The sequence below is a fragment of the Miniopterus schreibersii genome (genome assembly GCF_964146895.1).
Source record: "Miniopterus schreibersii genome assembly, chromosome: 11".
NCBI classification, from domain to species: domain Eukaryota; kingdom Metazoa; phylum Chordata; class Mammalia; order Chiroptera; family Miniopteridae; genus Miniopterus; species Miniopterus schreibersii.
In genome coordinates, this window is record NC_138111.1 from 5088213 (window position 1) to 5103009 (window position 14797).

General features: G+C 56.2%; 2 protein-coding genes across 2 annotated transcripts; one reads left to right on the forward strand and one right to left on the reverse strand.

Annotated features, from left to right (window-relative positions):
• Window positions 1-3039: 3039 nt before the first annotated feature.
• On the reverse strand, window positions 3040-5852 carry PIERCE1 (piercer of microtubule wall 1). The gene is made up of 3 exons (XM_081150840.1): window positions 5616-5852; window positions 4533-4611; window positions 3040-3881 (listed from the first exon to the last, which is right to left on the reverse strand). Exons 1-3 carry the CDS (start codon window positions 5756-5758, stop codon window positions 3690-3692), a joined length of 414 nt encoding a protein of 137 aa, XP_081006966.1. The 5' UTR covers window positions 5759-5852; the 3' UTR covers window positions 3040-3689.
• Window positions 5853-6041: 189 nt separating this feature from the next.
• On the forward strand, window positions 6042-9136 carry MRPS2 (mitochondrial ribosomal protein S2). The gene is made up of 4 exons (XM_081151204.1): window positions 6042-6144; window positions 6297-6422; window positions 6979-7108; window positions 8467-9136. Exons 1-4 carry the CDS (start codon window positions 6111-6113, stop codon window positions 9074-9076), a joined length of 900 nt encoding a protein of 299 aa, XP_081007330.1. The 5' UTR covers window positions 6042-6110; the 3' UTR covers window positions 9077-9136.
• Window positions 9137-14797: the final 5661 nt, after the last annotated feature.

Below are 14797 nucleotides of genomic sequence, written 5' to 3' on the forward strand. Positions count from 1 at the left end.
TCGGTGCTTGCATGATGTACACTTGAGATCTCCATCGTCAAATATTCACTCAAGTGCTACCAGGAAAAATTTCACGTGATCCATCATTTAAATTTTATTTAATTTTTAAGGAGTGCATTGGACACTCAAGAAAAGTCAGCTTGTTTTATACGTGAGAATTGGTTTTTTAATGCTAATAAATCAAGCACTGCTCATGAATCAGTTTATGTAGTTCGTCCTCTGCGAGGTGGCCCAATGTCTGGGACCTGTTTCCCCTCTTTCAGCACCTTCTTCACTGAGACCTCCACTCCCTCTGCCCACCCCAGCCTCCCAGACCCGGAGCCTTCACACCTGCCTCTTCCTGCCTCCAGAGTTGCCACCACCTCCGCCTCGCAGCCCCACCTGTGCGCTCACCGTCTCACACGTGCCTTGTTTTCACAAACCAGACACACACCTGGTGCCGGCCCCTCTCTGCCAACAACATCATGTGAAAACTTCTGCTTCAGCACCCCATACCCTGGGCAGGAGGTTCCCCGGCACCCCGTCTGGAAAGGGGGCTGCAGTGGAGCAGATGGGAGCGCTTTCCCGGGGTGACAACTGGCTGGCTGTTTGCAGCCTCTGTCCCACACCACGGCTCCGGGCCTGACCGTGCAGTATGGCAGTGTTGTGGGAACTGCTGCCTAAGACACTATATACGCACCCACTGGTGAAAGAGGGTCCCAGGTGGACAATGTGTTGTTATTCAATCTAGAGTGGCGACCTGCAGGCGAGTCACACCCAAAGAGCCAGGGAGTAGGGGTGGTGGGTCTGCGTGTCTGGGCCCGGCTTCATTTCATTTGACGCAAGGAAATGGGATGTCCAGTGCCCTGGGGTGGGTCATGGGGGTCACAGTGTCTGCCAGAACTGTCCACTCTCCCAGTCACGAGGCCGAGGGACAGGAGTGGGAATGGAAGGAGAGGAAAGTGCTGGCGGTGGGTGATGGGTGCTCACCACGCACATCCTGCACGGAGGGTCCTCTGTGGGGAAGAGTTGCTCCAGCCTGTTGCTCTGAGTCTGAATAGGCTGCTGGCGGCTCCTTGCAGCCTGAGATGCACTTGCAGTGGGAAACACTGCGCCTTATCTGCGCGCATGCAAACATGAAAGGCATCGACCGCCACCTTGACCCCCCTCCAAGTTAACTGAAGGGCCTGTTAGAGGATGAACCAGGACAAATCCCACCTCCCTGTGGGAACAGGTTTTTGTTACCCTACATACTTCGGTCTCCTTTTCTCTAATTGTTCAGATTGGATTTAAGATTGTGAACGAGCTCAGTACGAGGGCAGAAGAGGCGTTTTCTTTCGCTTCTCATCTGGCCTTCTGCCTGCGATCACCCAGACGGGACAAGTTCCAGGGGCCTCCCGTTACCCTGTGGGTCTCCACTCCCTGCCCCTGCAGGACAGAGATTCCAGTTTGAAAATATGCTAACAAGATGAAAAGCTCACGAAATCTGTAACCACTGCGGTTCCTGAATGACTTATGCAAATGTGTAGGAAATTAGGGCCGGGAAGGGAGGGCAGACACTGGGACCTCGCCCCTCCCAGGACATCCCCAAGGCGGGTTCAGGCCCAGGGCCACCTCCTTTGGACCCTAATTTTCCCATCCAGAAATAGAGGTGCAGGAGTAAGACTTGCCCCAGGTGTGCGTGTCAGAGGAGGTGACAGCGTCAAAGCCTTTTGGAAAACCGTAGACGGTAGACAGACAGGGAAGAACAGCCGCTGGCAGCTCACTGGGGCGCAGGCGCCAGACCACGGACACTGGGAGCCGGAGCTACAGATAGTGGCTGAGTTTCGGGAAGATGACACGTGTACCAAAGCTATCTCTGGTTTCCATCTTTTCAGACAATTATTCTATTTAGAAAAATTGCACAGAGTCTAACTTCACCTCGACGCATGAGCAGCTGTTACAGAAATGTCAGTTATTAGCTACGACCAATTAAAACCCTTCAGTGCCCCATTATGCCAGCATTCACTTTGTGACACCTGCTGGTGAGCTTGGCATCTTTTTTTATTGGCCTTTTTTTTTTTTTTTTTTTTTTTTAGGAAAATAAATATAGCTCAATTTTAATTATGTTTAACTCATCAACCTTCCTTTAAGAAAACTCTGCCTGCCCAAGGTTAAGCACACAACCTTTCCTGTGTTTCCTCCTAGAAGCTTTGTTGTTTGACTTTCACATTTGCCTGTGGATCCCTTAAGCCCCTCCCGGCCCGGGGGTGTCAGCTGGATGAAACTCCCAGCCGGAGCCCAGCGACATGTTCAGGTGCTCACCACTTCTAAGGTAGAAGAAAAAGCTATTTTGCTGCTGGCTTTATCCCACCCCCACCCCCAGCTGCTAATCTGCTCTCCAGGCAGCAGCCAAGGAAGGAGTCATTCTTTCTGGTGAGTTTAGAAACTTGGTTGGTAGGCATTCTTTCTTTTTTTTATTTCATCAGAGGCTGAACACGGAAGAGTTCTTAGTATTTTGGTGGTTTTAATGAAGGGTTGTCAGAACTGATTTTCCGTTAGATGCCTGGAGTCTCGCTGGTTTTCCAGCTCAGAGAAAGCACGTTATGCAGATCCTGGCTTCAGGCGCAGCTTTGTATCTTTTATTAAATGTATTGATTTTCTCTGGAAACCATTTTCATTCCAAATTGGACTTGAAGAATGTTGCCAAAATGTTTACTGTGTGTGTTAATAACAAAAGGTTTTAATGAAAAAATAACCAGTTGGTGTTTAATTTCTTCCCAAATTCATATACGAGTAAAATCTCTTTGGGTAAAAGTCTCTGTAAAGAAGATGTTATGGGTGGTATGTAGCAATGGTTTCTTCTGTCTAGTTTCCAAATGTAACGAGCATATCTCGGTCTGAAAGATTCGGACTGTCACAAAAATTGCTTTTTTATTGAGGACCCTCTAACTCCTGGTAAATACGGATTGAGGACTGACTACACAGAGATAAAAATCCACTTACTACAGCTGTTACCCCTGCCTGAGAAAATTGTTTTGCCCTGCCTGCCTTTTTTTTTCTTTTTTTTCACTTTTTATTGAAAATTTTAAATGAACACGAAGGTGAGAACTCCCATGTGGGCATCGGCCCCTCTGCTGCAAGCAGCAATTCCAGCTGTTTCATTTAATATGCCTCCCTCCGGGCCTTCCTTGTGGCTGGAGGATGTTCCCTGGGACTCCCACTCTGTCCCCTGTGGCCCAGGGACCGACGTGACCCTCCTGCCTGCTCCTGCCTAGCACTTTCCGGAAGGGCTCTGCAGTGCCCCTCCCTTGCCCAGCCCCATCCGCCCGGGGCAGGGCACCCTCCCCTCCCTCCACGGCCGAGCAATCATGAGTAGAAACAAGGCTCCCAAACAGAGACGCAGGTGGACAGCGTCCAGGACAACACGTGGGTCCCTGGATGCCTGAGGACCTGCTTCTTGATCACAGCGGAGTCAGGGACGCAGGATGTGGCAACATTTTAATACAAAGTCAGGGCAGCATCCGCTCCATCTCAGATGTAAGATGGGAAAGTAGGACATCACAACCCTGTTTTTCTAATCTAGAGAGGAAACATATTTTGAGGGAAAGCAGTGAATTCAGTACTTTCACCATTGGGCAAGTTATCAAAGGTGGGGGGGGGTGACAATTCTCCAGGTCGCTTCCACTGGAGCCGGGGAGCCCTGGCTGGAGGGGAGGTTCACCAGCACCTCAATCGTTGCAGATGGATGGCCTGCTGACGTTGTAGCTGGGGTGGAAGTTCAGCCGGTCGTATGAGGTGATATAGTTGTCAGCACCCGTCACGATGCTCTTCTCCATGCAGACGTTGAAAGAATTGTTCTGGAACATTCCAGCAGCTGCTAGTTGTCTGGAAAATTGATTTGAATTTGCATAGAATACTTTCTGGAAGTAAAAATGGAACACAACAATGCAGTCAGTTGGTCATTAGGTACTTTTGGAAGAAAATTCATAAGAAAATGTCTCTATTCCTAGGAAGCAGTGAAGCCAATGCCAGCAGGATGGTCCCCCAGACCATCCCAATTCGTGCTTGGTAACTGGGAAAAATTATAAAGAATGCTTCCTTCCACTGTTACACAAATGGATGGGTCAATTTTGGGGCTACCTGAGTATGGCATGTCCACACCTGGGTGTGGTTATGAGCCTTGATTTAGGGGTCCCGCCCGAAGCCACCCCCAGTTCGTTTACAAACTGTGCTACTAGGCAGATTATTGGATTTATTTGCCTCAGAACTGACTGCCTTCAGTTGCAAGATTGGTTGTGTGTATGTGTGAATGGGGCCAGTCCTTCCCAACATCTAAGCAAGTCTACATGCACTTTTTGCATCTTTGAAAACATTTCATTGCTAGATCCACTCATTTATACCTGGCCCTGATCCAATAGGATCGGAGATGCCCCTCCCACTTTGCAATGTTGGAGCTTTGGGCCCCTTCTATCCCACCCCCATGATGTGTTGCCTTTTTGAGAAATCTAGGGGTTAGGTCTCTTCTAGACACATCCCACCTACTCGCATGCTCTTCTTTGCTTCCCGCTTACCGGCATCTCATGCACGGTGGGGGCTCTGCTCCCGTAAGTTTGGTTACTGGTCCTGTACACCGAGGCGGGTTCCTTGGTCCTGGCAGGTGTAAGAAACGCCCTCTATTTTCCATCCATTCTAATTCTGCCCAAGCCACAGCCTTAATGGATTTGATTGATGGAGCCTTGTTGGAAATGCCTCAGGTTGGAGATGTATCCCTGGATATGGGTTCCTAGGGATTGCCGGCTCAGCCCCTGGTCCCCTCTGCTCACCTCTGCCCTTGCCCTTCACAACTTAGACCAAAGCCCTAGAGAACTTCCAAGGGACAAGTGCTGGTCCTCAGCACCCATCGGTCCTGGCACACATGGTCATTTCCTGGGTAGGTGGGTAGGCCCAGAGCTGTGGCTCAGCCTCCAGACCCTGCCACTCAGGGGGGTCCCTCCATTTTCGAGCCTCCTGAGAACATACCTGCAGTCTCTAGTACGGACTCTATTGACAGAACAGTAAGACTGAGAGGGCTGTGCCCCATACTACGAGATCTCGGGCATGACATGATCTTTCCACCCTCCCAGTCATCTCTCCTGGAACACAAGGATAACAGATCCAACTCTCTGGGATCATAGAGGGGACTGAAGGCGGGAGGGCGGAGAAGGTGCTCACACCTTCACATCGCTGCCGGGCTGTGACGAAGGGTGTAGAGTTTGCAGTGCACAAAAACAGCTCACAGGTCACTGACTCAGCACGACTATGGACATGTGGCCGGATCCACCCTTTGCAGAGGCTCCTCTCAGTCTAGAGAGAAGTGGAGACTTACCCCCGGCCTCAGAACTAGGTTTTGTGACTTCTGCTGGAATCACCCACCGCGGCTGGATAACCACTGACTTGTGTGTCTAAAGCTCTGCGCAGCACTTTTGCAGCTCATTTGGTGATGAGCTGACCACGCTTTTGACTTGGGTGCCAGGGCAGGCTGGGGGCCTGAGGACTCTTGCATGCAGGACAACCTGAGCAGAGCGCAGGACCGGCTGGACACCTGGCTACCCGCTGGAAGAGGTGGCCTCTCTCTCTTCTGCGTTTGCCGGGTGGACCCTACTTGTGGTGCTCACCTGTAGCCACGGAACCACGCCGGGTTGTTGAACCTGACCGGCAGGTCCTCCTTTACGTGGTAGTAGTCGCTGGTTTTCTCCAGGGGTGCCTGGGCCGCAGGCTCCACAGGCTCCGCGCACTCTCGGGGGTTCTCCTCGGACATCCCGCCGTCCACGGGAGCTGCACGGGGAAGAAAGGAAGGGCAAGGAACAGCCTCTCCGCAGCCCGCGCCGCCAGGATCGCGCGGCGTCCCGTTGCTAAGCGACGGCTTGGTCACCTGACTGGATAGGTAGCGTCCTTAAAGGCGCCGCGCCTCCCGGGCCACGCCCCCCCGCTGGCCCGCGGGGCTGAAATCCGACGTTGAGAACCCGGATCGCGGGCGGGACGCCGCCAGAGCGCGGCGCGGCGCGTGCAGTGGCACCTCCGGGCCTGCAGGCGGCGGTGCGGCCGGGGCGCGGGGCGCGGGCCGCGGCGGAAACGAAGCCGCTCTGCACCGCGCCCGCCTCCTCCGCGCCATGGCGCCCACCCTGCCCCGACTGCTGAGCGCGGGTGAGCGCGCCCTGGGGGCCACCGTACCCCGCCTGCAGGGTCGCCTCCCGGGGACCCCCGCCCCGGGCCTGCAGGGTCGCCGCATGGGGACCTGGGGGGGCAGGGAAACGGGCTGCCGCGCGCCTCGACTCCGCTCTCCGCTCTCCCCGCAGGTGCCCGGCCCGGGCCGCTCCGGCTGCACGTCCTCCAGGCGGCGACCCCCGGGCCCCCCCGGCCGCGCGGCAGGACGCTGGGAAGCGCCGCGGCCCCCGCCGTGCGCGAGCCCGAGGGCAGCAGCGGTAATGCAGGTCCCTGGGCTGACCGGGGGGCGGGGGCGGGGGGGGGGCGGGGGGGGGGCAGTCCTCCCAGTTTGGGTTGAAATCGTCTGTCGTCAGGAGGCCCGAGTCCCCCCCTTTGGTTTAGTTGTGAAACCCTGGAGGAGCTCAGGGGAGGAGAAGGGGCGGGCTGGCCCCCAGCAGCCCCCACGGGCTAGACGCTGGGCACTGTCATCCCCCCACCCCTGAGCTGCCGCCCACATCTGAGAATGGGGCCAAGACCAGCACCTCCCTGCCCAGGTGGCGCCAGAGACTGCGGTCCGCGGGGCTTGGCTCCCCCCCCCCCGGGGAGTCTCTGCTGGCCCCAGGAGGGACCGTAAGGACCTCAGAAACCACCTGGGCTCAGGAGCAAAGCCACGGTCAGAACCCAGCCTCTGGCACCGAGTTTCCTGAGAAGGACCCTGTGGCCCTGGGCACCTTCTGCGGGAGCTTCACTGCCCTTGCCCACAGCCGTCTCTCTTCCCCTGGGACATGGGCAGAGCAGGGGCCCCGAGACCCAGCAGCCTGTCCTCTGTGCCAGATCTCCAGGACAAGATCCTCAGCGAGCCCCTCAAGCACTCCGACTTCTTCAACGTCAAGGAGCTGTTTTCCGTGAGAAGTCTCTTTGACGCCCGGGTGCACCTGGGACACAAAGCCGGCTGTCGGCACAGGTAGGTGGTGGTTCCTGGAGCTTTGGGGCCCTTCTACTGGAGTCCTGAGGTGCAGGGTCACTCTGTACTGTACAACCTCTTCCTCCTTCAAATGGGATCCCTGGGCCCTATGGAAAGGCAGGGGTTTGTCCTCAGACTCAGCTTGTTGGCCCCACTCCCACCCCTCCCTCGGGGGACTCATGCGACTTCCTTGGAGCAGACTCACAGCCCTGGGGGTGGAGGTGAGGGAGGTCCGCAAGGTTCTGTAGAGGAGTGGTAACTGGTAACTAACCTGATCTGTCACGTGGTCGGCAGCATGCCAGCTGCATGGAGAATGGATCGGAGGGAGCTAGAGGGGCAGGTGGGAGGCCAGTGAGGAAGGTGGCTGTGATGTCCAGAGAAAGGGGACACGGCCTGACTCCCGGGGGCAGAAGAACTGGAACAGCGGGTGGATGTGAGGTGATGGGGGCAGAGCTGGGGTCCAGGCTTTGGGGTTGGAGGTGGGGTAAGGGGGGCAGAGCACAGTGCAGGTGTCAGTGGCCTTTACCAAGGTTACTAGAACAAGGGGAGGCCCAGGGGACATCAGGAGCTTGGGCCCTGTGAAGGTTGGCCACCCCAGTGCAGATGTCACGTGGGTGTTGGGAGGGAGCAGCCTGGGCCTGGGGTGCCTCCACATCAGTGGGACAATTTAAGAGCACCTGGGGAGGAGGGAGCAGGGAAAGCAGGACGATGTGCTGCGCTGTGGAGGCTGCTGAGCAGTCACATGAGGCGAGGGTGAGATGGGGGCCATGGGGGCCTCTGTTGAGAGGAAGGGACAAGAGCCAGGTGGGAGTGAGCTGAAGTGGAGGTGAGGACAAGGGACCCACCAGTACAGACAGCATGTCATGTGCTGAGGGGCGGACATCTCTCCTGCCCAGTTGGCCCTCTGTATCCTCAGGGTTCCCCTCTCAGGCCTGGCTGGCTACTGTGCAGCCTAGGGCACCTCCCCGCTCTGCTGGTCCCTTTGCCCAGCCCTAGAAGGACATCCGTCATAGAGCCTCGAAAACAATAACGACAAAAGTAGCTATGAAATGAATAGCAGTGGGCAGAATACTTGTTGACGTAGTGTTTAAATGTCCAGACGTCCACGTAGGATGAGCTGTGTTAGGATTCCTGACAGGCTGCAGGTTCCAACACTAAGCCACTTGCCCGACATTTGGAAGTGGCCGGCCACCCAGGCCTGCCCCCCTCACTCCCTGGCTGCCCTAGCCGACACTCAGGGGACAGGGTTCTCCTGTCATGGGGAGGGGTTGCAGACTATACCAGCCCTAGGTATGGGATTCCCCCCCCAGAGGGCAAGAAGGGATCCTGTTCACTTGCCTGGATGGGGTCTCTGGCAGGTTTATGGAGCCCTACATCTTCGGGAGCCGCCTGAACCAGGACATCATCGACCTGGAACAAACAGCCACACACCTGCAGCTGGCCTTGAACTTCACGGCTCATGTGGCCTATCGCAAGGGCATCATCTTGTTCGTGGGCCGCAATCGTCAGTTCTCATACCTGATCGAGAACACAGCCCGGGACTGTGGTGAGTACGCCCACACCCGCTACTTCAAGGGTGGCCTGCTGACCAACGCGCCCCTTCTGCTGGGCCCTGGGGTCCGACTGCCAGACCTGATCATCTTTCTGCACACGCTCAACAACGTCTTTGAGCCCCACGTGGCCGTAAGAGACGCAGCGAAGATGAACATCCCCACAGTGGGCATCGTGGACACCAACTGCAACCCCTGCCTCATCACATACCCCGTGCCCGGCAATGACGACTCGCCCCCATCCATCCAGCTTTTCTGCAGGCTCTTCCGGACCACCATCAACCGGGCCAAAGAGAAACGGAGGCAGGTCGAGGCCCTGTATCGACTGCAGGGCCAGGAGGGGACCGAGGGCCGGGGTCCTGCTAACCCTTCATCCCCAGGCACACAGGCCCCGCTAGAAGTGGGTCGTTCACCGTGACATGTCCACTCTCCTCCCAAATAAAAACAGTGGTCAGGCCTGTTCCTAAGTTAGAAAACCCTTCTGTCCCTGGCTGCAGTCCTAATGCATTCGAGTCATTCCCGCGTTGCGTTCCCGCCCCTGGTCGCAGCTCTGGGCAGCTGCCTCCCAAGGCTCCTGCAGCCCCGCAGGGCCCAGCAGGTGCGCAGAGGGCATGTGGCCTGCCCAGAAAGGACCCGTCAGGAGATAGCTTGTCCCTGAGTCTACCTGCTTCCACCTTGAGATCAGTCCTCATGGGCTCAGTTCTGCCAGCAGGTCGGTTTTTATCCTTGACCAGAGTAGCCCTTGGTTGGGCTGCTTTCCCACTGTCTGGTTTCAGGGACTGCTTTGTAACATGAGGTTGCGCGGTGAGCCACTAAGGTTGGGACAGGACAGGCAAAGCAGGCCGCATGAGTCCAGCAGAACTGAAACTCGGGTTCAGGCTGAATGCCGCTTCGACCTCTGGGTTCAGCAGTGTGGTCCGTGTGGACATGGTATCTCAGCGTGGCACTTACCAGATACCCACCATGCCCATGGAGCACACGAGGTCTCTGCCCTCGGGGTCCCTAAGCTTCAAGGGGATGCGCAGGCGTGTGGATGTGTAGTTTGGTTGGGACAACAGAAGTGCCAACTGCCCCTCAAGGCCACCATCTTCAGCGTTGGGGCTCAGAGGCCCTTATTACCCCCCCCCCCCACAGGCCAGGCCACGTCTAATAGCCACCCTCCCCAGTGGTCAGGAAGGACTTTCCTGGCCACACTTGTGTCCCTGGGCTGAGTGTGGGCCCTCTGTCCAGCATGCCTCCTCATGGCTCAGCATTTATGCTCAGACTGCCCAGAGCAACCTGTCTGCTGAGGAGTGTAAACAGCAGGGTCTGGGACACGGTAGCCCTCATGTGGCTGTACACATGCCCACCTCTGCCAGCCTGGGTCCCACAGAGCACATGGGGGACAGGAAGACAAGTCCCAAGTGTCCTGTCAACCTCTCAGGGTTGGCGGGACAGGGAATGTCTTGTGGTTTGGAAGGCGCAAGAAACCGAGTGCCACTGAAACCAGAAGTGACCATCACCACTTTAATTTGCAAACCTGAAATTAACAATGCAGGTGTACAGGCAGGTAAATTGAGGGGCCCCTCCAGGGCTTGGTGTGCGCAGGTGAGATTTCCCCAAGCTAAGCACTGAGGGAGAGCCAGCTGGGCACCAGAGAGGCACCGGGGGGAACCAAGACGCTTGACATCAGAACACAAGATGAAACTGCTAACTGAACAGGAGTCCCTGGACTTCCCTGAGGCCGAGGGTAGCAGAGGTCCACACCAACCCTCAAGATCACCTACAGGGAGGGTGTCCCAGGCCCCTCTGGAAGGACAGCAACACACGAGAACTCAAAAACATGGAAGATGTGGGATTGACCCTGTTCTGTTGTCCTTGACCAAAGGGCTGGGGGGAGGGAAGCAGCCCTGGGGGTGTCCATGCCAAAAGCCCCTAGCGGCCTGCCTGGAGTGGTCCCCACTCCATATGAACCACGCAGAGGGCCTGCCTGGCCCCTGCCATCCTCTGTCCCCTGAAGACCACCTGGTACAGGAGTTTGTATTGGTCACTTGCTCTGCTCCAGTTCCAGGTGACTAGATAAGTGCACCTGAGCCAGAACATTGCAAGGGCTGAGGAAGGACCCGGAGGAAAGGCACAGGAGGGGGCAGAGCTGCGTGGGGGCTGCTCCAGGAGCAGCAGCCAGGGAGGACCTGGGGGACTCTTCTGAACTGACTCTGTGATGAGAAGCCAGCTGGGGAGGCTCCCACAGGGCTCAGGTGAGGGGGCCTCAACCCCAGCAGGAAGGGGCCTCCAAGCATGCCACCCCGGAGATGAACCCCAAGAGAGCCCAAAAGCAGCCCAAGGAGACTGGCTCAAAGCCCAGGAGGGGCTGTCCTCCCTGCTGCCATCATGGCTGACATGCCCTATTAGACGACTTCTGAGTCCTGGCAGGGCTGTGCCCTGACCAGCTGGTGTCTCCGGGCGGCTAGTTAGAGCTCGGGCCTGGAAGAGCTGGGATTTGGGGCCAGAGTGGGTGAGGGCAGGAGCCCCACACCCCATTGAGGGCCAGGGAGTTTGAGGTGAGTGTGCCACAGAGGGGTCTCCAGAACCAGGGCCCGGAGACGGCCAGGGAAGGCCTCTTGCCCAGACACCTCTCAGGGCCGAGCCAGGGCTTTGCCTCCTGAGTGGCCACAGTCCCAACCCGTGGAGTTTGGGATCTTCCCCCTCTGCCAGCCCAGCGCTCGTGTGCAGCATTTCCCCAGGCTGGTGCCATCTGCGTGTGGCTGGGAATGCGATCTGTATGTGTGGCTAACATGCTCCATGGGGTTGACTTGACTTAGAGATCACTGTCTACGTGGATGGGCCTCACCAATGAAAGGCCTTAAGAGCAACACCAGGTTTACAGGACAAGAAAACCTGCCTCGAGACTGCAGCGTCTCGACCCCGCCCGGCTTGCCGTCTGCTAGCCTGGCCCACAGGTTTTGAACGTGCCAGCCCACGTGATCACGAGCCGATATATTAAAATCAGTCTCTCTCCCCTCTCTATTCCATGCAAGCACACGCATACATACACACAGGCACACATGCATCCTGTTGGCCGTTTGAAGGCCCCCGACACGCACAATGTTAACACACCTGTGTACTCCCATCTCCACTTTAGAATCACTGTAACTGAAGGGCTTTAGAAACTCGGAGCCAGAGGACGTCTGCAGCCAAGGGCCTGTCCATCCAGAGCATGTGGCACATGGGGCTCTGTGGGCACTGCCCAGGGGCTCTGAGGGAAGTCTCATTGGTACTGTCCATCTGGACACACAAATGACCCCCGAAAGTCCTCTCGCCTGTTCCAGCCAAAATGCTGAACAGAAAACTCATTTGAGAGGCCTGCTGGCCACAGTAAGCACCCGACTCCTACAACAGAAAGGCGGATACATGAGGCCTCAGAGAATAAACCCAGTGTTTTCAGAATGTGACTCCGTGACAGGAAGGCCTGTAGAGAATGTCCCCTTTGGCACATCTCTTGGGTCAGTAGTTTTCTGCCTGTCCACTGTTCCCTTTCAGCGCCTGTACCTGCTGGACGCTGTTTCCTACGCATGCCTAACTGGGATGCTAATTATTTTCACTCTACAGTCAGTAAAGAAGTGCCCTGGGTGGGTGGCACCATTGGTTGAGCACTGTCCCGTGCACTGAAAGGTCGCCGGTTCAATTCCCAGTCAGGGCACATGCCCAGGTTGCAAGTTCAGTCCCCAGTCAGGGCACATGCAAGAGGCAACTGATCATTAACACTCTCTCTCTCCCTCCCTTCCTCTCTCTCTAAAATCAATTTAAAAAGAGAGAGAAAAAATTACAGAGTATGCACCACCCCAGAAATCATCATTATTAATGTTTGAATGTCTAGTCCTCACTGAAGGGGCCACCCCCAGTTACACAGCTGCCAGGCTGCACTCATGGGGTCACGAGGGCTGGGCTATTCCTCCAACCAGCCTTCAGCAAGTATTGCTATTTGGGTTGTGATTTGCTTCCAGAGGATTCTGTGTTTGCATAAGGGAGAAAGGCAGAAAGAGGGAAGGAAAGATGACCTCATGGTTTTTTTAAAAGCTGCTGTGGTAGCTGATTTTCACTAAGTGCAGAAAAACCATTTGACAAAATCCAACATCCTTTCATGATAAAAACACTCAAAAAATGAGAAACAGGGAACTTCCTGAGCCTGACAAACAGCATCTGTGACCAACCCACAGCTCACATCACATTCAATGGGGAGAGACAGGAGGCCTCACCCTGAGGTCAGGAAAGGGGAGCGGTGTTGGGTGCCCAAGGGCACACTGGGAGTCTCTCTGACATCTGATTGGGGGCCCTTTCTCATGGGGAACCTGGGAAACCTCCTCCTCCCTCCGCCGGAAATGGGCTAATCATTACAATATGACATTTTCAAAGAAAGCTGCGTTTTGAACCACAAAGTGATCCTCAAGCAAAATGTGAAGGATGTTAGTGACTTTTCATATTGTCTTAAATAAAAGCCAAGGCTGGGTGTTTTAATTTCAACACAGGGTAAAATATAGGATCATTTGTGCACTTTCCCCGACACAGAAACAAAACCGGCTATTGGAGGAAACTCCAGGGCATATTGCCACTTTCAGGTCACCCCCAAAATGGATCTGAATAAAATGACTGAGTCCTGACTCCCTCCGTCCTTATAGTCAACCCACAATAAATGCATCAACTCGTAACAAATGGGGCATAAATGAACCAAAACACATTCATCTCCTCAGCCAGGTAGCATCAGCACAAGCTGCAGGTGTGCACCTGCCACCAGCTCATTACAGGAAATGGGACCACAGGTGTGCACCTGCTACCAGGTCATCACAGAAAAAGTGACTACAGGTGTACTCCTGCCACCAGGTGCCCAGGCAGGGGGCGGGCACAGTGGTGGCAGCTCGGTGCTGACATGGATCAGCTCTCTCACCTGCAGGATAACTGGGGGTAGGTTCGCTGTCCCATCCTGGAGGTGATGGAGTCTCCAGCTTGTCTTCAAGGGTGCACACCTCGTCCCCCTGGGTACCAACAAGCAGAACTCCATGACAAAGGGCCGGGCAGAGAGCAAAGGTTCCACGCCCACCTGAGCCCAGCTCGCAGAGTGAGCAAGAGGTGGGGTTCCCGGGCTCAGGGGTCAGTCTCTCCTGGCTCTGGAAATTTGGAAACTGGCTCTGCACACCGGCCAACACGAGCTGCAGGGCCGTGGGTTCTCTGGAACAGCAGTCACTCCACGCTGCGTGCTGCACCCCGCAGCGCCCACGCGCCCCCCAGGACTCTTCAAACGCCGCAGCGGACCGGGGGGTTACAGAGCAGTTGGGCCGGACAGGGACACCCGGGGTCAGCCCGCTTGGGTGGCGCGCCGTGGCGGTGACGCCGTTGGGTGGCGCGCGCGCGCGGCGAGGCGGAGTCACGCGCGCAGGCTTTCCAGGCGCAATGTGCGCGCCCGGCTGTGGGCGCAGCGCCGAAGTGCCCCACGCGGGGCCCACCAGGGGTCCACCGGTGTCTACAGGCTCGTGCGTCCCCTCCACCCACGGCGGGGGAGAGCCGTGGCCATATCCGCGCTGAGCTGGGCTGAGGCTGCTCCATAAGCAACCCTCATGGGACAGTTGGGAAACTGAGGCAGGGACTGCCCTCCCCCCGCCCCCAGGCCCACCTAGGCCAGGTCTCAACCCTCCCCTGGGGTTTGCTTTGGGAGTGAGAGCCCCTGAGATCCTAGGCGACCCCTGCTAACGCAGCCTCTCCAGTCCTCCCCTCTCCCCATTCTCTGGTGTGACACAAGGGCCGAGAGCCCAGCTACAGACAGAAATCTCCTTGGAGAGCAGGACGGGACCCTCCTATTAATAACGTGTCCTCTTCTTAGTTCAAGCTCACGGGACAATGACGCGAATTTTCTTATGTCACTTTGGGGACATGGCACATGAAAATTCGTTTTGAGCAGGAATCCCAAATTCTAATGTCCTCTGTGCTGTAGGAGCTACCAGGAGGGCCGAAGCCCCGGCTGCGGTAGTGGGGAGAGTGGACACTGTCTTTCCTCAGCTCCCCCGCGCCTCCTGGGAATGCCCCCAGAGCTGCTGATTCTCAGAAAGAAACCAGAAACCCTGATTTTCATGTGAAATTACCCAATTTTAAAATCACTCCATGGGCAAGA

Excerpts from the sequence above, each read along its gene's own strand:
- PIERCE1 (XM_081150840.1), bottom strand. The coding sequence starts at position 5,758 with ATGTCCGAGGAGAACCCCCGAGAGTGCGCGGAGCCTGTGGAGCCTGCG. Across the intron at positions 4,612-5,615 it reads GCGTGGTTCCGTGGCTACAG|GACCAAGGAACCCGCCTCGG; the intron begins GTGAGCACCACA and ends TACACCTGCCAG. Across the intron at positions 3,882-4,532 it reads CCACCGTGCATGAGATGCCG|AAAGTATTCTATGCAAATTC; the intron begins GTAAGCGGGAAG and ends TTTTACTTCCAG.
- MRPS2 (XM_081151204.1), top strand. The coding sequence starts at position 6,111 with ATGGCGCCCACCCTGCCCCGACTGCTGAGCGCGG. Across the intron at positions 6,423-6,978 it reads CGAGCCCGAGGGCAGCAGCG|ATCTCCAGGACAAGATCCTC; the intron begins GTAATGCAGGTC and ends CCTCTGTGCCAG. Across the intron at positions 7,109-8,466 it reads AAAGCCGGCTGTCGGCACAG|GTTTATGGAGCCCTACATCT; the intron begins GTAGGTGGTGGT and ends GGTCTCTGGCAG.